At 42.1% G+C, this 24,319-nt stretch overlaps 1 protein-coding gene across 1 annotated transcript in view; it reads right to left on the bottom strand.

Annotated features, from left to right (window-relative positions):
- Positions 1 to 24,319, bottom strand: part of usta (uronyl 2-sulfotransferase a) — a 187,401-nt gene that overhangs the window by 37,176 nt on the left and 125,906 nt on the right. Inside the window, exon 2 of the mRNA XM_014145278.2 lies at positions 13,406 to 13,449. Coding sequence (XP_014000753.2) covers positions 13,406 to 13,449 — 44 coding nt within the window. The remainder of the gene's footprint in view (positions 1 to 13,405; positions 13,450 to 24,319) is intronic.

Here is a 24,319-nt window from a genome sequence, read left to right as displayed (position 1 = left end):
GACTTCACTTTCACACATTTTGTTACATTACAGCCTTATTCTAAAATTGATTCAATTGTTTTTTCCCCCTCATTAATCTACACACAATACTGCATATTGACAAAGCAAAAACAGGTTTTTAGAATTTTGGGCAAATTTATAAAAAAAATAATAATAATTTACATAAATATTCAGACCCTTTACTCAGTACTTTGTTGAAGCACCTTCGGCAGCGATTACAGCCTCAAGTCTTCTTGGGTATGACGCAACAAGCTTGGCACACCGGTATTTGGGGAGTTTCTCCCATTCTTTCCTGCACATCCTGTCAAGCTCTGTCAGGTCGGATGGGGAGTGTCGCTGCACAGCTATTTTCAGGTCTCTCCAGTGATGTTCAAGTCCTGGCTCTGGCTGGGCCACTCAAGGACATTCAAGAGACTTGTCCCGAAGCCACTCCTGCGTTGTCTTGTCTGTGAGCTTAGGGTCGTTGTCCTGTTGGAAGGTTAACCTTCACCCCAGTCTGAGGTCCTGATCGCTCTTGAGCAGGATTTCATCAAGGATCTCTCTGTACTTTGCTCCATTCATCATTCCCTTGATTCTGACTAGTCTACCAATCCCTGGCACTGAAAAAAATCCCCACAGCATGATGCTGCCACCACCATGCTTCACAGTAGGGATGGTGTTGGCCAGGTATTGAGAGGTGCCTGGTTTCCTCCAGACATTACTCTTGGCATTCAGGCCAAAGAGTTCAATCTTGGTTTTATCAGACCAGATAATCTTGTTTCTCATGGTCTAATAGTCCTTTACGTGCCTTTTGTCAAACTCCAAGCGGGCTGTCATGTGGCTTCCATCTGGCCACTCTACAATGAAGGCCTGATCTGATTGGTGGAGTGCTGCGGAGATGGTTGTCCTTCTGCAAGGTTCTCCCATCTCCACAGAGGAACTCTGGAGCAGTTTGGCAAGGCTGCCATATCTAGGAATAGTCTTGGTGGTTCCAAACTTCTTCCATTTAAGAATGATGGAAGACAGTGTGTTGTTGGGGCCCTTCAATGATGCAGACATTGTTTGGTACCCTTCCCCAGACCGGTGCCTCGAGAAAATCCTGTCTCGGCGCTCTACGGACAATTCCTTCGACCTCATGGTTTGGTTTTTGCTCTGACGTGCACTGTCAACTGTGGGACCTTACAGTATATACACAGGTGTGTGCCTTTCCAAATCATGTCCAATCAATTGAATTTACCACAAGTGGACTCCAATCAAGTTGTAGAAACATCTCAGGGATGATCAATGGAAACAGGATGCACCTAAACTCAATTTTGAGTCTCATAGCAAAAGGTCTGAATACTTACAGTATGTAAATAAGGTGTTTATGTTATTTTGCTGACATTGCTTCCAGAGGCAGTTTGGAACTCGGTAGTGAGTATTGCAACTGAGGACAGACAATTTTTTTACACGCTTGTCACAGTCGTCGTAGTGAACAGACCAAGGCGCAGCATGTAGAGTGCTCATTCTTAATTTATTATAGGAGAACACTTAAACAGAAAAATAACAACGACCAACAGTTCCGTAAGGTACAAAGATTAATACGGAAAACAACCATCCACAAAACCCAAAGGAAAACAGGCTGCCTAAGTATGGCTTCCAATCAGAGACAACGAAAGACACCTGCCTCTGATTGGAAACCATACTCCAAACCTGGAAAATGAAACATAGAAAATGAAAACACGGCACCTACACTAGAACACATTCCCCTAGAAACAAACAAACCTCAAAACACACAAAACAACCCCCATGCCACACCCTGACCATTCTACTATGGCAAATGACCCTTTTCACTGGTCAGGACGTGACAACACTATGCACTTAAACTCACAGAATGGGACCGCCGAGTGCTGGTGTGGCCTACCACTTCTTGGCTGAGCCATGGTTGCTCCTAGATGTTTCCACTTCACAATGAAAGCACTCAAAGTTGACCGGGTCAGCTCTAGCAGGGCAGAAATTTTATGAAATTACTTGTTGGAAAGGTGGCATCCTATGACGGTGTCACATGGAAAGTCACTGAGCTCTTCAGTTCATTCTACTGCCAATGTTTATACACCTGTCAGCAACGGGTTTGGCAGAAATAGCCAAATCGAACTAATTTGAAGGGGTGTTCACATAATTCTGGCCATGTAGTGTAGGTGCCATGTTCAAGGGATTGTTAAATAAATATGAACTATTTGGTTTTAACCTGTTGGGGATAGGGGGCAGTATTTGCACGGCCGGATAAAAAAACGTCCCCGATTTAATCTGGTTACTACTCCTGCCCAGTAACTAGAATATGCATATAATTGTTTGATTTGGATAGAAAACACCCTAAAGTTTCTAAAACTGATTGAATGGTGTCTGTGAGTATAACAGAACTCATATGGCAGGCCAAAACCTGAGAAGATTCCAAACAGGAAGTGCCCTCTCTGACCATTTCTTGGCCTTCTTTGTCATCTCTATCCAAAACAGAGGATCTCTGCTGTAACGTGACACTTTCTAAGGCTCCCATAGGCTCTCAGAAGGCGCCAGAACGTTGAATGATGACTCTGCAGTTACTGGCTGAAAAACAGTAGCGCATTTGGTAAGTGGTCGATCTGAGAACAATGAGACGGGAGCACGCGTGCACGTGAAGAGTCCATTTTCTTCTTTGAGTCTTTGAACGAAAACAACTTCTCCCGGTCGGAATATTATCGCTATTTTACGAGAAAAATCGCATAAAAATTGATTTTAAACAGCGTTTGACATGCTTCGAAGTACGGTAATGGAATATTTTGAAATTTTTTGTCACGATATGCGCCAGCGCATCACCCTTCGGATAGTGTCTTGAACGCACGAACAAAACGCCGCTATTTGGATATAACTATGGATTATTTGGAACCAAACCAACATTTGTTGTTGAAGTAGAAGTCCTGGGAGTGCATTCTGATGAAGAACAGCAAAGGTAATCCAATTTTTCTTATAGTAAATCTGAGTTTGGTGAGTACCAAACTTGGTGGGTGTCAAAATAGCTAGCCTGTTATGGCCGGGCTATCTACTCAGAATATTGCAAAATGTGCTTTCACCGAAAAGCTATTTTAAAATCGGACACCGCGATTGCATAAAGGAGTTCTGTATCTATAATTCTTAAAATAATTGTTATGTTTTTTGTGAACGTTTATCGTGAGTAATTTAGTAAATTCACCAGAAGTGTTCGGTGGGAATGCTAGTCACATGCTAATCTAAAAAGCTGGTTTTTGATATAAATATGAACTTGATTGAACAAAACATGCATGTATTGTATAACATAATGTCCTAGGAGTGTCATCTGATGAAGATCATCAAAGGTTAGTGCTGCATTTAGCTGTGGTTTTGGTTTTTGTGACATTATATGCTAGCTTGAAAAATGGGTGTCTGATTATTTCTGGCTGGGTACTCTGCTGACATAATCTAATGTTTTGCTTTCGTTGTAAAGCCTTTTTGAAATCGGACAGTGTGGTTAGATTAACGAGAGTCTTGTCTTTAAAATGGTGTAAAATAGTCATATGTTTGCCCAGAAACGAGAATATGCATATAATTAGTAGATTTAGATAGAAAACACTCTAAAGTTTCTAAAACTGTTTGAATGGTGTCTGTGAGTATAACAGAACTCATATGGCAGGCCAAAACCTGAGAAGATTCCATACAGGAAGTGCCTTGTCTGACAATTTGTTGTCCTTCTGTTGCATCTCTATCGAAAATACAGCATCTGTGCTGTAATGTGACACTTTCTAAGGCTTCCATTGGCTCTCTAAAGCCGCCAGAAAGTGGAATGGGGTGTCTGCTGTCTCAGGGCAAAGAACAGCAGCAGAGTTTGTAAGTGGTCAGCCTGGGGACAGTGAGACTGAGATGCACATTCACGAGACTTCTCAATTTTTTTTCTTTCAGCCTTTGAATGAATACAACGTTGCCCGGTTGGAATAGTATCGCTATTTTACGAGAAAAATGTGTCATCTGATGAAGATCAAAGGTTAGTGCTGCATTTAGCTGTGGTTTTGGTTTTTGTGACATATATGCTTGCTTTAAAAATGGCTCTGATTATTTTTGGCAGGGTCCTCTCCTGACATAATCTAATGTTTTGCTTTCGCTGTAAAGCCTTTTTGAAATCGGACAATGTGGTTAGATTAACCTGTTAGGGCTAGGGGGCAGTATTGACACGGCCGGATAAAAAATGTACCCGATTTAATCTGGTTACTACTCCTGCCCAGTAACTAGAATATGCATATAATTATTGGCTTTGGATAGAAAACACCCTAAAGTTTCTAAAACTGTTTGAATGGTGTCTGTGAGTATAACAGAACTCATATGGCAGGCAAAAACCTGAGAAGATTCTGAACAGGAAGTGGCCTGTCTGACAAGTTGTTGTTCATCTTGGCTCTTTTTATTGAAGACTGAGGATCTTTGCTGTAACGTGACACTTCCTACGGCTCCCATAGGCTCTCAGAGCCCGGGAAAAAGCTGAATGATTTCGAGGCAGCCTCTGGCTGAAACACATTATCGCGTTTGGCAAGTGGCCGATCAGAGGACAATGGGCTTAGGCGCGTGCACGAGTTGACCCCGTGCTTTATTTTCTTTCCTCTTTTTACCTAAACGCAGATTCCCGGTCGGAATATTATCGCTTTTTTACGAGAAAAATTGCATAAAAATTGATTTTAAACAGCGGTTGACAAGCTTCGAAGTACGGTAATGGAATATTTCAAAAAAAATGGTCACGAAATGCGCCATGCTCGTCACCCTTATTTACCCTTTCGGATAGTGTCTTGAACGCACGAACAAAACGCCGCTATTTGGATATAACAATGGATTATTTGGGACCAAACCAACATTTGAATCCTACAGACGAAGAACCATATATGTGACAATTTTTCCATTTTAAGATAATCAGTTATTTTTATATTATTCATTGTGTGTACCACATTAGGTGTTTTATGGTTGACAAATAATTCACCATACTCATATCTTCCAACAACAATTGATATTTTTTTGTTATTTCAAAAAATACTTTTTTTATTGCCATTTTAATTTTTAGAATGTGGAAGAACAGTATATCTCCAGTGATGATTTCAGTTTGTGGAAGAACAGTATATGTGACATTTTGCATGACACTTGTAAGATGTCCTTTTTTAATACCTGATATGATGTTTTAAGTACATTCAAGTACAGATGCCCTTCCTGTAAATAACTTAAATGCAATATGTAGTTAATTAATTTAATGGAGGTTCATTTAAAGGTGGTCTATCAACTTTAGCACTGATGACATTTCTTAAAAGTTGAGTCATGAAATCTTAGTCTCATTTAAAATGAAGCCCTCAATGTGAACATACCATAGAATAACTACAAAAATAGAATACAATTAAATTAATTCAATCAAAAGAAGCACAACTTGTACATATCAAATATGGATCAATGTGATGTGCCAATATGCATGTCCATTATGCAGGTCCCTAAGGTCAATATTACAAAACGTTCAGAAAACCATTCTCTTTGCGTTTAACACTATGATCAGCAATTAAGTTTTGAATTGCGTTAAACCCATGCTAAAGGTAAGAAATGTCCTTCTGTACTGAGGTGACAGCAGTAAATAAGTATTAACTGCTTAGAGTTGATGCTAAATGTGGTGACAGAATGTATATTGTAATTAATAAAAAAAGGGAATCATTAGGATATTTTATTGTTAGAACAACATGTTGCATGTTGATGGGATGTTAGTAAACTATTCTCTGTGCAATACCTGTGACTTTTAACCACCTCACTGAAGTGATCTGTAGTCCAGCTGGTCGCTTGAGGACAGAATCTGGGAGGTGACTGAAGTCTTCACATTGCATCCTCATCACCTTGAATGGTTTTGCTGGTTGTGCTTCAAGTATCATCTTTGAAACATCATCAGGTGTATGAAGGACTGACACCTTGCGCCTCTTCTCGATGGTGGCAAAAGATCGATCACAAGGAAGAAAAGAATGACCAGAGACCATGAACTTCTGCTCAACTTGGGTAAAGTAACCCATAGAGACGAGCATCGACATCAGATTGAGCATCCGCCAGTTGTTATTCTGCCCACAGCATCTGTCACTGAAGATGATCAACTTGCGCACCTCTGGTTTGGTGAGTGGCGTGAATTTTGTCTTCACCCACTTCAATATGCAGCTTGCTACCTCAATGGACCCTCGGTGTGCAATCCCCTCATGCCAAACACACATGTATGCAGGATCTTCTTTTCCAAGTTCCTGGATGCAAAGGTTAAGATTTGACAGCTGGCGCTGGTAGTAGACATTGGAGTGGGTCAGATTAGGGGTGTACATCACCCCCTGTAGATCCACAGAAATGACATGGCAGTCAGCATTGGCTTTAGCCCACTCAGTGTCACTTTGAAGCTGTGTGTAGGCCTTTTCGGCTTTTCGATGGTGCAACTCACTTTCAACTGCAATCTTCCTCTTCTCCTCTTCAGATGTTGCTGCTGACATCTTAGTGAAGAATGCGTCACATTTGCCACAGGTGTCACTCCTGGGTTGGCCGAAATTGAGACTCTGCTGTTTGAAAATGTCCCTATAAACCCAGAATTTTGCAGATGATGTGGTATTCTTCTCTTTGTAGAACATATACATTTATTGATAGTAAAACATATACTGTAGCACATTCAGGGTATTGCTTGATCAGGACCCCCATCTTTCACACACTCCCAACCTAAACACAGAATGAGTTTGTATTGCACCATTGTGTAACACTGCACTTTTAGAGTTAACGTTAATGTATGTATCATTACTGTCAAAGTTAAACTATGCAAGTGTTCAATATAGCTATTATAATAATAGGAGTTTTGTCCTATTTCTAACCTTTTCTAAGCCGGAGAGAATCAACGCTTGTTGTTTCTCGTATGGGACAGTGTAGAAACTGTTGAACAGTTGCAGCTTGCGCTCATCAGTCAACTTTCCACAATCCTTTCTGCACGTCGTGGAACAAACACGCTCTTCCCTGCAGGATACAGTGTAACGTTACATATAACTAGCTAGCTACTGTAGCCATGTCAAATCATCCGGTGGATGGACAAAAAGTAGCTAGCTATGTTTCTTCTATAATCTAGCAATAACATTTGTAACGATAATGCATAAGTTAGTAGCCAACGAACTTTAGCTAATATATTTTCTCTATAGTTACAAATTAGACAACCCAGAACATACATGTTAGTTACTGTACTCTATAGCTAGCTAGCTTGATTGTTTGATATACGGTTCTTCCACATACCTCTTTTGGACAGCTTTTCCCAGTTTTTTCTTGACCCTTACGATTTGTATAGGGTTTTCCCGTATCCTGTAAGATCTTCCTTTGCCTGTCTTTCCATTCTTTTAGTTTTGTTTTACGTTTCTTTCCCACATTTCGCCGATTTTCATCAGCAACAGAAAAGTTGTGCGCTTGTCCGTCCATTCTGAGTGGTGCACATAAACGGTTATTCCACGAGAGCCTATCTTTAAATTTAAAATGATTGTTAATTAGCGCGTGGAAAGCTTGTGAAATCGGTTCACTATAGAAAAAGAGTGTCCAATAATGATTTTTCATGTATATCTCGTTTTTTTTTAAATGTCACATATACGGTTCTTCGTCTGTAGGATTCATTTGTTATTGAAGTAGAAGTCCTGGGAGGGCATTCTGACGAAGAACAGCAAAGGTAATAACATTTTTCTTTTAGTAAATCTGACTTTGGTGAGTGCTAAACTTGCTGGGTGTCTAAATAGCTAGCCCTGTGATGCCGGGCTATCTACTGAGAATATTGCAAAATGTGCTTTCACCGAAAAGCTATTTTAAAATCGGACATATCGAGTGCATAGAGGAGTTCTGTATCTATATTTCTTAAAATAATTGTTATGTTTTTTGTGAACGTTTATCGTGAGTAATTTAGTAAATTCACCGGCAGTGTTCGGTGGGAATGCTAGTCACATGCTAGTCACATGCTAATGTAAAAAGCTGGTTTTTGATATAAATATGAACTTGATTGAACAAAACATGCATGTATTGTATAACATAATGTCCTAGGTGTGTCATCTGATGAAGATCATCAAAGGTTAGTGCTGCATTTAGCTGTGGTTTGGGTTTATGTGACATTATATGCTAGCTTGAAAAATGGGTGTCTGATTATTTCTGGCTGGGTACTCTGCTGACATAATCTAATGTTTTGCTTTCGTTGTAAAGCCTTTTTGAAATCGGACAGTGTGGTTAGATTAACGAGAGTCTTGTCTTTAAAATGGTGTAAAATAGTCATATGTTTGAGAAATTGAAGTAATAGCATTTCTAAGGTATTTGAATAACGTGCCACGGGATTCCACTGGCTGTTACGTAGGTGGGACGAAATCGTCCCACTGGCCCTAGAGAAGTTAAGAGAGTGTGAACGATGCTGAATGGGTGTAGACAAAGAAGAGCTCTCTAGTAGGTTTACCAAATCATTCAAGGGCCATTTTCTCAAAAGGGAGGTTACAAGTTTATCAACGTTCAAAGCAGAATTACTTCCCCATTGTTCCTCAACTGTAGTGTATGATATATTATTTTCTCTGAGTCTCTACTTTTTACCCAGTGTAAAAAACATAATTTCAAATTTTGCTACACAAGACCGAATCGAGTTGGTCGGTCAGATGTTGATGTTATTATCTAGCTAGCCAATTTTGACGTGGTCCATCAATCGATGTAGCCACATATGTTCCAAGATGGCGTAGCAGTCGGACGTGTGTTTTGTCTTGTCCCGTCCTATCCTATTGTAAATATCATTTCTTTCCTAGTTTTTTTTCATATATATTTTAATCTCACTTACCATCTACAGACTGAATATACTCTCCTGCAACTCACCTCACCCAATGTGGTACGGATCTGCTATTTTTATACTTTAGAACCGGAAACCCCATCAGGAGCTAGCCAGCTAACTTGCTACTAGCTAGTAGTCAGTTAGCCACTGCTAGCGGTCTTCACCGTTAACTCGGACACCAGCAAGCCTCAGCTTGGTCAGTACCCGCCAGTCTGCACTGAGCGATATCGGACTGCTTTTTCTCTACCACATCTTCAGATTCCCACTGCAAGCTCTGAATCTTTACACCGGAACATCGCAGCTAGCTAGCTGCAATCCGAGTGGCTACTCCTGGCTAACGTCTCTGTCCCGATGCAAGCACCAGTTAGCCTTGAGCTAGCCTTGAGCTAGGCCCATCTCCCGGCTAGACAAAGAGGTCCACCAGCCAATTCTTGGGCTACAATACCTCTTTTACCACTTGGCCTGGACCCTTTACTGCCGACACGGAGCCCCGCCGATCCATCACGACTGGTCTGCCGACGTAATCGTCCAAGGTGGTTTCAATATATCAATGATGTCACTCTTGCTGCTGGTGATTCTCTGATCCACCTCTACACAGACGGCACCATTCTGTATACATCTGGCCCTTCTTTGGTTACTGTGTTAACAAACCTCCAAACGAGCTTCAATGCCATACAACACTCCTTCCGTGGCCTCCAACTGCTTTTAAATGCAAGTAAAACTAAATGCATGCTCTTCAACCAATTTGCTACCCACCTTCCCGACAAGTATCACTACTCTGGACGGTTCTGACTTAGAATATGTGGACAACTACAAATACCTAGGTGTCTGTAAACTCTCCGTACAGACTCACATTAAGCATCTACAATCCAAAATTAAATCAAGAATCGGCTACCTATTTCGCAGCAAAGCCTCCTTCACTCATGCTGCCAAACATACCCTCGTAAAACTGACTAACCTACCGATCCTTGACTTCGGCGATGTCATTTACAAAATAGCCTCCAACAAGCTACTCAGCAAACCAGATGCAGTCTATCACAGTGCCATCCGTTTTGTCACCAAAGCCCCATATACTTGTCAATATTGGGTGTATGAGAAGCGAAGTCAGGTGCAGGAGAGAAGCGAAATGTAACCAAGCGCACTTTATTATAGTTCCAAAATACGAGAGCACTACATAAATAAAAATGCGCTCAAAAGCACAGAACATAACCAAAGTAAAGCGCGTAAATCAAACACCACGAAAGACATGAAACAATTACACACAAAACATGATGGGAAACAGAGGGTTAAATACAAGTAGATTGATTGGGGAAATGATAACCAGGTGTGTATGGAAACAAGACAAGACAAATGGATAATAGAAAAATGGAGCGGTGATGGCTAGAAAGTCGGTGACGTCGATCGCCAAACGCCGCCCGAACAAAGAGAGGAGCCGACTTCGGCGGAAGTCGTGACAATACTACCCACCACTGCGACCTGATGCTCTCGTTTGCTGGACCTCGCTACATATTCGTCGCCAAACCCACTGGCTCTAGGTCATCTATAAGTACATTAGGGTTACTTACCACTGTTTACCAACTGTACAAAGTTTATACCGGTAACTTGCAAAGTAAACACTAACAGTACAATGGCAAATGCGTCCTTCTGCTGCTTGACAGGCAGAGCCCACAAAGGATGGGAAATTAAAATAAATAATTCATACTTGTCAGGTATAGTTCGCTTTTATATCACTCAAATATCCAATTAATGGTGGCCAATATTGATAAATCGCTACCCTCACGCATCTGAAATTACATGATCAATTGATGTTTACTGATCATAAAAAGCATGCAGTTACTTGCTGTATACCTCCTGATGATGTGTGCAATTGTTTGCATGGAATAATTGGATATTTGTTGTTCTGACTATGCGCTTCAAGACGTGATGATATAACAACCAAATAGTTTACATTTATTTAACAATCCCTTAAACGGCACACAGTTGTCAATGGTTTTAGCGGCGCTGGGGTTCTCCTTGCCCCTCAGCAGGCAAATCGAACGCTCTGCACCTTATTGTGATGTTTTATTGACAACGACCTATATAAGAACGCATTTTGTCATTGTTTTGAACATTCTCATGTTGAGCAGAGCTGTCTGGACTCCCTGGGGTAGAACTGTTATTGTATTTATGGCTGAGATACAATCTATAAATACAGATTAATAGCAAGCAGACTGTGACTAAGCACATACTGTACACACACACACTACTTCCTGACACACACTTACTGTAGTTCCTAGAAACAAACCGTAGTGCCAGGCCTGTAACTCAGCCTACCATGGGAATAGTGTAAAGGTCTTCTGCTTTGAGTTAGCATGGCTGTGCTGCGTTTACATCACTGCTGGCACAGAGATTCTCATCCCTTGCTGCTCTGCATGTCGACGTCTCAGGCAGGACATGCTGGAGTACTCTACACTTCCTGTTGTTAACGCGCTGTCTGACTGATTATCTCTCTTCTCTCCCTTCCTACCCAGAGTGGAGCGGATTCACTGAGCTACACGGTTAATGGGACATCATCTCACATCAGAGAAAATGTGAGAGAATAAAAAAGAGCACAAGCAAACTATTGCAATACTGGCCAATGGGGAATAAAATATGTTAAGAAACAGGAAAACAGTCGCTACTTGTTATTTGGGGTTTTTCGTCTTGGTCAGGCCCAAAGATACAGGGCTAAGTTCATACGTGTGCATGCCATGAATCCAAAAAGCCAATTTCAGGGAAATGTGTCACAAAACATGAGAGACTTGCATATGTTGCGTGTTTCCTTACATGTAACTAACTATACCTCATAGTTTGAGGGCTTTTGCTTTTATTTAAGTTTAGCCCTTTTTACACTTTTCAAATACCTTCAAAACAAATTCCCTGCATTAAGAACATGCTTTGCCATAACCAGTTAAGGTATACTTAAAACTAAGCCTCTGTCAGAAATAGCCAAACAACTTCAGTTTAAGGGGCAAATTAGAGGATGACACATCTCACGTAGCGTTAGCTGCTAACATAGCATTACCATCACTGTCTGAGAGGATGACATAATGACAGACGTGGCTAATAGCAATGTTACCGTCACAGAGGGTAGGGAAAACTAGGGGCTTAGCCACCCCAGTATAAACCATCTGATGTGGTTGCTAATGGTAGCTAGCGGCTAAACTTTGAGCTGGAAGGAGTGAAGAAAAAGAGGGGGTTAACCACAAGTATAATTAGTAATACAGTACCAGCCAGTGTAGCCCACACAAGAGCACAGGGCTTTACAGTAGTCTATGTGTCCTTTCTCTCCATTATAATCCCACTGGTCAGTGATTTAACAGATTGCAGTGCTACTGTGTCTGTGTTCTATGGTAAACAAATAGTTTTGATTCATCATTATGACTTAGGAAACAGACAAGCTGTTCCTGGCTGCCTTTGGCTTATCCCGACTCTGACCAGTCAGCCTTTCCAGATGGCCAAATCCTAGCAGTACAAAAGCAAGGTTGATATGAGCCAGCCACCAGTTCTTTCATCCACAGTTATTCCTGTCCATGTGACCATGTAACTCAGAGTTTATCTTGGTCAAGTGGTCAGGAAAAACTCCTGGCCTATCTCAGTGCTTCTGATCACCACAGTCCAGACAGTTACGCCACAGTTCACGCCAGCCCCTGCTCAGATAGAAAATACCATGGCTTGTACTTTACCTCAAAGTTAGCCTGGGTTAGTGGCCAACACTACAACAGACCTCTCCAAGTCAACATAATAACATATAAACATGGGCCAGATGTTGCCCGGATTAATCAAAACAGCCAGACCTTTAGGTCAGCTCCAAACAGACACGTAGCCAGACCTCTCCTCACACACACACACACACACACACACACACACACACACACACACACACACACACACACACACACACACACACACACACACCAGATAAACTCTGAACCCATAGCCAAATATAGCTAGCCTAGACACGTTCACGAACAAAGAAATGTGTCTCCCAGCAAAAAACACAACACTGTAATTATCCAATTTGTGAGTTGGATTGATAAATCTGTCACCGCACAGAGAGAGAAGGGGGAATGTGAGACAGGAAAAAGAGACTGAAAGAGAGGTGGATCAAAGAGAGAAGAGAGGAGAGAATGATATAGACAGGTGGTAGGTAGAAGGGTGAAACTAGTGGATGAAAGAAACCGTGGATAAAGGTTGAAAAAGAAAGGACAGAAATAGAAAGGGTGAGAAGAAATAGAAGTGAGATAGAGGCAGACCGATGCAGCTGGCCAGACACAAGGCCCCAGTGTGTGTGTATGTCTGTGTGTGTGTGTGTGTCTGTCTGTCTGTCTGTCTGTCAGTATTTGGTATTTAGAGTGAGTTCACACACAGCTCCTCCAGACATAGACCTCACCCTTATCCTGCCTGGACTGGACTGGCACACACAGGGCAGCAGATCAGAGAGAGATGGAGGAAAGAAAAGGAGAGTGTAATATAAAGACAAAAACAAGGAGAGGGGAAGAGAAAGAGGGTGGAGAGCATGGATGAGATGAAGTGTGAGGTATAGAAAGAAATAAAGAGGGACTGCTGTATTAAAGGTCTTACCCTGGGGGCTGGGGGTCCGTGGTCATCGAGATACGTGGACTCTCCTGTGAAGAAACAGGTATAGATATGTAGAATGTGATAATATTCAGAGGAACTGCAGTCCAACAGTCGTATTATGGCAAATCCACTCAAGTCAAGGGTGACCAAAGTACTTAATAAATGTCAGACAGACAGGCAGACCACAGGTGTAATACAAATCTATAGGTCTTCCCTGTGGCTCAGTTGGTAGAACATGGTGTTTGCAATGCCAGGGTTGTGGATTTGATTCCCACGGGGGGCCAGTACGGAGAATAAATAAATAAAAATGTATGAAATGTATCCATTCACTACTGTAAGTCGCTCTGGATAAGAGCATCTGCTAAATGACTAAAATGTAAATCTATATCCAGCCACAACAATCTTCAATAGCCACCTAGAAAAAAACAGTCACTCACGATCTCTCTAAGAAAAACACAGCGGCCTTCACATCCACATAAAGCGTGAGAATGTCGTCATGAGTGAGTTACAGTGGTTTCTCCTTTAAAAGTTGTGTCATACTGCGGCACCCCCTGCATTCTGCTGCAGCATTCTGTGACACGTCATTTAATTCTCAGCCCTTTCTTCTGTTGCTGCAAGTTATTGCTATTTTGACCACCAGAGGGCATCTTTGAGAAGCATTTGATAGTATTCCGTATTGGCATTACCAGATAATTTATAACCTTTTTTGTAATAACATAGTATATGAGATTGATTTTAAGAAATTTGGCTTAATTAATTTGATTAATATTATGGTGTTTCCATTCAGAGAAAAATTGTCAGTTTGTAAATTCAGACGTTTCGCTCTCGGAGCGCATACTGGACCTTCAGGCCAAGGAGTAGGGTTGATTTGAGCATTCTGGCCTTACAACGGCAGTCAAGCACCCAAGCTAACGATGCTTCGACGGTGGCTGTTGTCTATGTGTGCAGAGGGTCCCTGGTTCGAGCCCAGGTAGGGGCGAGGAGAGGGACAGAAGCAAAACTGTTACACAGGCACAATTTTAATCAGGAGAATCTCCTCTTTGTAATTATGTAAGTCTGGGCAGCGAGCTCGTTTGTCATCGATTGCTAGACCAGAAATAGTCAGAAGTTTTCATTTTTTCCCTACTTTTTCATTACGCAGACATAAGCACAGTTCACACTATAGAGGTTCAGATGTGTTTACTTTATACATCCGCCATGGAGCCCAGTTTCATAATATGACCATATTTCCCAGCTGCTTGCCGTCGTTTTGAAGTAATTGCGAAAAACAGGCTTTATTTTTGTGCATTTTTCACCCTGCCAGCTCCTATTAGTTCTATTGAGCACCGTGGCACCAACTCGCCTTCCGAACGTTCTATTCCCAGCTTATTGTTCAACGTCACAATGCCTGCTTCGCTATTGTTGGCAATGAGACCTGCTCACGTTGTTTTATAGTTCAAATGTAAACAACAAAATGTAAACAACAAAAATAATATTGGAACTGTGCGGTCTTCCCATTGTTTCCTATGGGGGAAATATAGGCATGTCTGCCTATTTCGCCAAATATCTCGCAATGTGTATATTAAGATTTTTTTCAAGTCGGGTGTAACCGGTGTGAAATGGCTAGCTAGTTAGCGGGGTATGCGCTAATAGCATTTCAATCAGTGATGTCACTCACTCTGAGACCTAGAAGTAGTTGTAGAGTAAGGGGAACAAGGACTGTGGCTTTTGTAGAGCGATGGGTGACGATGCTTCGACAGTGGCTGTTGTCTATGTGTGCAGAGGGTCCCTGGTTCGAGCCCAGGTAGGGGCGAGGAGAGGGACGGAAGCAAAACTCTTACACAGGCACCATTGTAATCGATCGCAAGACCAGAAATAGTCAGAAGCGGGGGGGGGTTCACACCTAGCTCGGCTATTAGACTATTCTTCAGTAAAGGTTGAATAGTCTATTGTTCAGCTATTAGCCCTCCCCAACTTGCAACAAATTGCTGTTCCCATCTCATTCTTTTCCCTCTTCCACGGGTCATCATTCTGCTCCTGAATGGCTCGCTTGTGGGCGTGCTGGCAGGATACGGCAGCATTTTCGGTTGTGCGTCAAGAATTCTGCACACAGTAGCACGTTTGTATGAAAGTGTGGTTATTCACAGGCAAATTGTTATATGCTATTGAGGTACATTTGTGTCTTTTTGTCGAGAGCAAAATCTTTTTTTATTTTCAATCAAAAATAATTGTTCTGAAAGGAAGTCAAAGCAGACACCTACGAAGATGCCGTCATCTCCGGTAAGCAGCACTGGGCTGTATTGACGTATCCTAAAAATGACATCTGCTGCTTTAGATTGAACTGTCATATCTATTATTGTTTTCATATCTATAAAAAATAAGCTGTTTTCTTTACTTTCAGAGAGCGAGCTGACCAAGGGGTCAAAAATGTAGATATTGCCAGATGTTCACAGTCCGAGGAACAGGCCGTGGAAGCTTTATTGCTAGCAAAAGTGTCCATAACCAGAGGTAATTAAACTTTTTTGTGTTATTTTTCTCCATCTCTGCCTGTCTTGTTATACATGGAACCTGTCTCACATGCATTAATTAAAAAACCTTTAAGATGTCAGCTGCTAATTTTCAGATTTACACCACATAAACACAGCCATTTTCAATGAACTATCTGTTGCTGCCAAGTCATGATTTCCCTGGGGGTTAGCCTTGCAATAACCAAGTGATGAGACACATAGCCCTCTATATTTAAATGTTTCAGGTACACTCCGATAGGTGTCTGCGTCACATACAGTATCTTCTATTGACATTATCTTCTATTGTTTGTCCTCATGTGTCTGTTTTTCAGCATAAAGTACTGTAGCCACTTAGTGTGGACACCAGGTGAGACCACACACACACACAATAACAGCCTCTCTTCTTCACTTCATCCCGCTCCCCCTTCTCCCTAAATCCTCTAGGTTATATCAGCTGTTTTGGTGAACCCCTCCCGCATCTGAACTGGCTGACACAGAGGGCACAGCATGATCATAGGTGAGATGTCACTTGGTCGGGTCAACAGGAAGTATTATTAAAGAGATTTACATTTAATTTACATTGAAATACAGACAAAGATGTAGTAGTCCCAGAGTTAATGATCCAAGGTCAGTTTTACATTTCACCTCCTGATTTAAGATGACTGCCCGTGTTAGAATAAAAAAAACAAGGCTTAATCATGCTCTCTCATCTGCAGGTATGTTTTGATGTGAGAGAGTAAGCCAGTCCCGTCATCGCCACCTCACCCGCTCTTAAGATAACTTTCGATCCAACTGGGAGCCCAAGGCTGGTTAGGAGACACCGCAATTGTGATGAACTGAGATTATATTAGGGTAGCACTGTAATTCATGAATCATATGCTGTCTGCCGCTGTTCTTACCTCTTTCCCTTTCTGTCTTCCACACCTCTCTCCCCACCTCGTCTTTCTTCCTCGTTTTATAATGCACACCATATGTGCATTTAAGTACAGTTTGAACTTGTATTTATAACATTACAATGATCATAATTATAATGCATTGATAACACCTAGATAATGAACTTCTTTCAATAAAGCGTTTCACATTCTCCACTGGTTGAAATTAAGTATCTAATTGAAATACTATCCTGTGTCCTCAGATTAATGCAGATGAAGGGAGTTAGATATGCATAGTTTTTTTTTCTGTATATATGAATTACAAATCAATCATGTTTCTAGTCTATTGCATAGTCACAATGTGTAATCATTGATGTCCCAGGAGCAGGACTGGTAAACACTGTTGAAGTGTATAATTGTAATACATACATGCTGTCACGACTTCCGCCGAAGTCGGTTCCTCTGCTTGTTCGGGCGGCGTTCGGCGGTCGACGTCACCGGTCTTCTAGCCATCGCCGATCCACCTTTAATTTTCCATTTGTTTTGTCTTGTTTTCCCACAAACCTGGTTTACATTTCCCTCATTACTTGTCGTGTATTTAACCCTCTGTTCTCCCCATGTCCGTGTGAAATTGTTTATTGACAAGGTTGGCACGCTTCCTGCTGGTTTGAGCCGGGTTTTGTTTTATACCCGTGCTTTGTGGCAGCAGGTACTTTGTACTTGGGTTTTGTACTTTGTGCTGCCTTACTTGTTCGTTGGGCATTTGTCTTGTGACGCGGTTGCGTTCTGTTCATTATGATTGCCTAAGTAAAGTGCTTTGTCCACTCATCTCTGCTCTCCTGCGCCTGACTTCCATGCACCAGCTACACTCAACCCTTGACTCATGCAAACACAGCATCATTCAAATAATGGAGTTTGATATGACTGAAAAAGAATGTCTCAGAGATTCATACCTGAACTGCACCTTTATTTGCTAAGGAAGAGTACATGATCAGTGAATATATTCAATGTACAGGCTACAATGTGGGAATCTCATGCTGGTAATAACTACAGTACATTTGTATATAGGACTTGCATCCTTGGCACAATAAAGTTATTATATTCTACTCCATCCATATGCTTCATTAATGCCATTCAGACTTGAAGTTGATACAACAACTATGATAGCTGAGGTTCATAGATTGGTGTGAATATTAGTTCAGAACCTAACGTTTTAGGGTCCATACACAGATCGGCTACATATTGTAGCTAGCTACACATCCATAGGCATACAGTTATTTTTATCCTCCACTACACAATAAGCAAGTAAATAGTTAGCTAGCTATGTTACTTCAGCTGCATTGCAAGGCAAGCTTACACAATTGAACATTCAATTTGCAGTACATACTTTACATCCACTGTTTCGCAAGACAACAGCCTGGTTTGCTGGTTTTCTCAGGTGTCCCTAAAACATTAAACAACACGAATTACAAATTCATTCTCCTAACACTAGCTAGCTGGCTAATGTTAGCTAGTCAGATAACTTGCTAAATAGCAATTTTCGTAAATGATCTTTATGACAAAAAAATATGCACAAACGTTTGTCTCTACATTAACTAACATATTCCTCTCAATTGTACATTTTTGGCTTGACTCGTTATGATGTTATAACAACTTACGTCTGGTTCCACCGCAATGTTTTGTCAGCCATCTTTGTTGAAGAACACCACAAAGGCAAGGGTGGCTCGCATCAAAATTCATCATTGGAACCACTCGATATGATTGGTTACATAAAAACCTTGGGACCCAAATGCATAATGAGTGCTCTATCTCCCCCTTGTGGTGGTCTGGAACAATGAAGCCGTGACGCTGGGTACCTCTAAGTCCAGCGGTGCAAGCTCGCAACTTTTAAAGGAGGAACCACTGTACAGCCCATTTATATAGTATCTCCCAGTGAGGAGCCATTTAATCTCGGACAAAGGGTCCCTTTCAAGGCTGCCTCACATTGAGGATCTATGCTCTTCTTTCAGCCAGCTCTCCAACTCCAGACCAAGGCTTCAGACAGCGGCCCTCTTCTTCTCCACTCTGCGCGTGGAGCCCGTCTAGAGACACTATACTTCCCATCACCTTTAGAACATTCACAGGCAAGGACTAAATATATACACTACCGTTCATAAGTTTGGGGTCACTTTGAAATGTCCTTGTTTTCGAAAGAAAATCCCCCAAAAATGTCCATTACAATAACATCAAATTGATCAGAAATACAGCTGGAAACGGCAGATTTTTAATGAAATATCTACATAGCCATACAGAAGCCCATTATCAGCAATGGCACGTTGTGTTAGCTAATCCAAGTTTATGATTTTAAAAGGCTAATTGATCATTAGAAAACCCTTCTGCAATTATGTTAGCACAGCTGAAAAATATTGTACAGATTAAAGAAGCAATACAACTGTCCTTCTTTAGACTAGTTGAGTATCTGGAGCACCAGCATTTGTGGGTTTGATTACAGGCTCAAAATGGCCAGAAATAAAGACTTTCTTCTGAAACTCGTCAGTCTATTCTTGTTCTCAGAAATGAAGGCCATTCCATGCGAGAAATTGCCAAGAAACTGAAGATCTCGTATAACGCTGTGTACTACTCCCTTCACAGAACAGCTTAAACTGGCTCTAACCAGAATAGAAAGAGGAGTGGGAGGCCCCGGTGCATAACTGAGCAAGAGGACAAGTACATTAGAGTGTCTATTTTGAGAAACAGACGCTTCACAAGTCTTCAACTGTCAACGTCATTAAAAAGTACCCGCAAAACACCAGTCTCAACGTCAACAGTGAAGTGGTGACTCAAGGATGCTGGCCTTCTAGGCAGGGTTCCTCTGTCCAGTGTCTGTGTTATTTTGCCCATCTTAATCTTTTTTTTTTATTATTGGCCAGTCTGAGATATGGCATTTTTGTTACAACTCTGCAAAGAAGGCTATATATATATACTGCTCAAAAAAATAAAGGGAACACTTAAACAACACATCCTAGATCTGAATGAAAGAAATAATCTTATTAAATACTTTTTTCTTTACATAGATGAATATGCTGACAACAAAATCACACAAAAATAATCAATGGAAATACAATTTATCAACCCATGGAGGTCTGGATTTGGAGTCACACTCAAAATTAAAGTGGAAAACCACACTACAGGCTGATCCAACTTTGATGTAATGTCCTTAAAACAAGTCAAAATGAGGCTCAGTAGTGTGTGTGTGGCCTCCATGTGCCTGTATGACCTCCCTACAACGCCTGGGCATGCTCCTGATGAGGTGGCGGATGGTCTCCTGAGGGATCTCCTCCCAGACCTGGACTAAAGCATCCGCCAACTCCTGGACAGTCTGTGGTGCAACGTGGCGTTGGTGGATGGAGCGAGACATGATGTCCCAGATGTGCTCAATTGCATTCAGGTCTGGGGAATGGGTGGGCCAGTCCATAGCATCAATGCCTTCCTCTTGCAGGAACTGCTGACACACTCCAGCCACATGAGGTCTAGCATTGTCTTGCATTAGGAGGAACCCAGGGCCAACCGCACCAGCATATGGTCTCACAAGGGGTCTGAGGATCTCATCTCGGTACCTAATGACAGTCAGGCTACCTCTGGCGAGCACATGGAGGGCTGTGCGGCCCCCCAAAGAAATGCCACCCCACACCATGACTGACCCGCCGCCAAACAGGTCATGCTGGAGGATGTTGCAGGCAGCAGAACGTTCTCCACGGCGTCTCCAGACTCTGTCACGTCTGTCACATGTGCTCAGTGTGAACCTGCTTTCATCTGTGAAGAGCACAGGGCGCCAGTGGCGAATTTGCCAATCTTGGTGTTCTCTGGCAAATGCCAAACGTCCTGCACGGTGTTGGGCTATAAGCACAACCCCCACCTGTGGACGTCGGGCCCTCATACCACCCTCATGGAGTCTGTTTCTGACCGTTTGAGCAGACACATGCACTTTTGTGGCCTGCTGTAGGTCATTTTGCAGGGCTCTGGCAGTGCTTCTCCTGCTCCTCCTTGCACAAAGGCGGAGGTAGCGGTCCTGCTGCTGGGTTGTTGCCCTCCTACGGCCTCCTCCACGTCTCCTGATGTACTGGCCTGTCTCCTGGTAGCGCCTCCATGCTCTGGACACTACGCTGACAGACACAGCAAACCTTCTTGCCACAGCTCGCATTGATGTGCCATCCTGGATGAGCTGCACTACCTGAGCCACTTGTGTGGGTTGTAGACTCCGTCTCATGCTACCACTAGAGTGAAAGCACCACCGGCATTCAAAAGTGACCAAAACATCAGCCAGGAAGCATAGGAACTGAGAAGTGGTCTGTGGTCCCCACCTGCAGAACCACTCCTTTATTGGGGGTGTCTTGCTAATTGTCTATAATTTCCACCTGTTGTCTATTCCATTTGCACAACAGCATGTGAAATTTATTGTAAATCAGTGTTGCTTCCTAAGTGGACAGTTTGATTTCACAGAAGTGTGATTGACTTGGAGTTACATTGTGTTGTTTAAGTGTTCCCTTTATTTTTTTGAGCAGTGTATATATATGTGTATATATATATATATATATATATATATATATATATATATATATATAGTTGAAGTCTGAAGTTTACATACACCTTAGCCAAATACATTTAAACTCAGTTTTTCACAATTCCTGACATTTAATCCTAGTAAGAATTCCATGTTTTAGGTCAGTTAGGATCACCACTTTATTTTAAGAATGTGAAATGTCAGAATAATAGTAGAGAGAACGATTTATTTCAGCTTTTATTTCTTTCATCACATTCCCAGTAGGTCAGAAGTTTACATACACATAATTAGTATTTGGTAGCACTGCCTTTAAAATTTTAACTTGGGGCAAACGTTTCGGGTAGCCTTCCACAAGCTTCCCACAATAAGTTGGGTGAATTTTGGCCCATTCCTCCTGACAGAGCTGGTGTAACTCAGTCAGGTTTTTAGGCCTCCTTGCTCGCACACGCTTTTTCAGTTCTGCCCACAAAGTTTCTATAGGATTGAGGTCAGGGCTTTGTGATGGCCACTCCAATACCTTGACTGTGTTGTCCTTAAGCCATTTTGCTACAACTTTGGAAGTATGCTTGGGGTCATTGTCCATTTGGAAGACTCACTTGCGACCAAGCTTTAACATCCTGACTGATGTCTTGAGATGTTGCTTCAATATATCCACATCATTTTCCCCCCTCATGATGCCATCTATTTTGTGAAGTGCACCAGTCTCTCCTGCAGCAAAGCACCCCCACAACATGATGCTGCCACCCCCGTGCTTCACGGTTGGGATGGTGTTCTTCGGCTTGCAAGCATCCCCCTTTTTCCTCCAAACATAACGATGGTCTTAATGGCCATTATGGCCATTTTTGTTTCATCAGACCAGAGGACATTTCTCCAAAAAGTATGATCTTTGTCCCCATGTGCAGTTGCAAACCGTAGTCTGGCTTTTTTATGGCGGTTTTGGAGCAGTGGCTTCTTCCTTGCTGAGCGGCTTTTCAGGTTATGTCGAAATAGGACTTGTTTTACTCTAGCATCTTCACAAGGTCCTTTGCGGTTGTTCTGGGATTGATTTGAACTTTTCGCACCAAAGTACGCTCATCTCTAGGAGACAGAACGCTTCTCCTTCCTGAGCGGTATGATGTCTGCGTGGTCCCATGGTGTTTATACTTGTGTACTATTATTTGTACAGATGAACATGGTACCTTCAGGTGTTTGGAAATTGCTACCAAGGATGAACCAGACTTGTGGAGGTCAACATCTTGGATGATTTCTTTTGATTTTCACATGATGTCAAGGAAAGAGGCATTGAGTTTGAAGGCAGGCCTTGAAATAAATCCATAGGTACACCTCCAAATGACTCAAATGATGTCAATTTGCCTATCAGAATCTTCTAAAGCCATTTCTGGAATTTTCCAAGCCGTTTAATTAAAGGCACAGTCAACCTAGTGTATGTAAACTTCTGAAATTGAATTGAGAGAGAAAGGGGGGGGGGGGTCGGTAGGGTTGTTCTTAAACATAAAGTGAAGGGAGAACCTCTACTTGAGAGGCAATAATGCTTTGATGACACCTTGGAGAGTGAGTGCAACCGTTGAAACCGCTTCTAATGCATACAGGAACAGACTCATTATTCATTGGTCTGAGCTGTGTCGACCAAAGCCTTCTCTCTTGGCTTGGGCTCATTGGCACATTAGTTCTAGGCTTGTATAGGAAGTCCATTGCATGACTTGTAAGCACTGTTTACACTTTCTGACGGTGGTGTTTGGACTCTGGGCAATTAGTTCTCTAAAGAGTGGCCTGGTGTCAGAATCACAGACACACCACGCACACACACATCCCAGCAAGTATCCTTGCAGGCCTCTGAGTTATATAGTGTCTGCCGTGACTTCCTAGAGCACTTCTTTAGTACATTAGTTTATCAGCTGCTACAGTATATTAATATGGAGACAGCTGCACTGTGCACACACCCTCAGGTGTGTCTGCTGCACACACACACACACACATGCATTCTTGCTGAGGAATGCTGAGGGAGGCTTGTCGTGCAGAGGTATCTGAGGTCGTTCCAGGGTGTGGAAACGAGAGACAGATCCTCCCTGTCGTTCATCTTCAGGGCCAACCCCCTTTGTGTGTTTCTCATTTGCTCTGTGCATCGGGATTGGAACTAATTTCTTCCAGGGCACATGCTCGTAAAACTGACAGCTGCCATCCACCCACACCACCCACAACGACAGGAGCGGTGGCATCTACTGAGCCTCCATGGAGTTATGTGTTCTTCTTTAGTCCCCGTTCATTGTCACCTAAATCAGAGCCATTTTGGCTGCATTCACAACTGAACACAGCCCACACAGACTTAAACTATGGTTGGATTCTTTGGTTTCATGCTATGGCTATAAGTTCTATGGCTGTTTGGAGTAGAAACTTTGATGGTATACATCCTCTCACACTGAAGCCATGATGATCTTTGATGAACAGCCCTCTTTCTTATATGACACACAATAATTGAGGCCAACTTACAGAGGTCATGGACAACAGTGATTAAAGAAAGGGAGAGATGAGATGGAGGAGGAAGTTAGAGATGGGAGAGATGGGGGAGGAAAGGAGAGATGGGAGAGATGGGGAGAACAGGAGGTGGGAGAGATGGGGGAGGAAGGTAGAGATGGGAGAGATGGAGAGAACAGGAGATGGGGAAGAAGGGAGAGATTTTTATTTATTTTTTTTATTTCACCTTTATTTAACCAGGTAGGCAAGTTGAGAACAAGTTCTCATTTACAATTGCGACCTGGCCAAGATAAAGCAAAGCAGTTCGACAACATACAAAAACACAGAGTTACACATGGAGTAAAACAAACATACAGTCAATAATACAGTAGAAAAATAAGTCTATATACAATGTGAGCAAATGATGTGAGATAAGGGAAGTAAAGGCAAAAAAATGCCATGGTGGCAAAGTAAATAAAGTATAGCAAGAAAAACACTGGAATGGTAGATTTGTAGTTTGAAGAAAGTTCAGAGATAAAATATAAATAATATGGTGCAAAGGAGCAAA

The sequence above is a fragment of the Salmo salar genome, chromosome ssa15 (assembly GCF_905237065.1).
Source record: "Salmo salar chromosome ssa15, Ssal_v3.1, whole genome shotgun sequence".
Classification (NCBI taxonomy): Eukaryota; Metazoa; Chordata; class Actinopteri; order Salmoniformes; family Salmonidae; genus Salmo; species Salmo salar.
The sequence above is the reverse complement of the archived record's forward strand: the minus strand, read 5'-3'. Positions and strand labels throughout refer to the sequence as shown.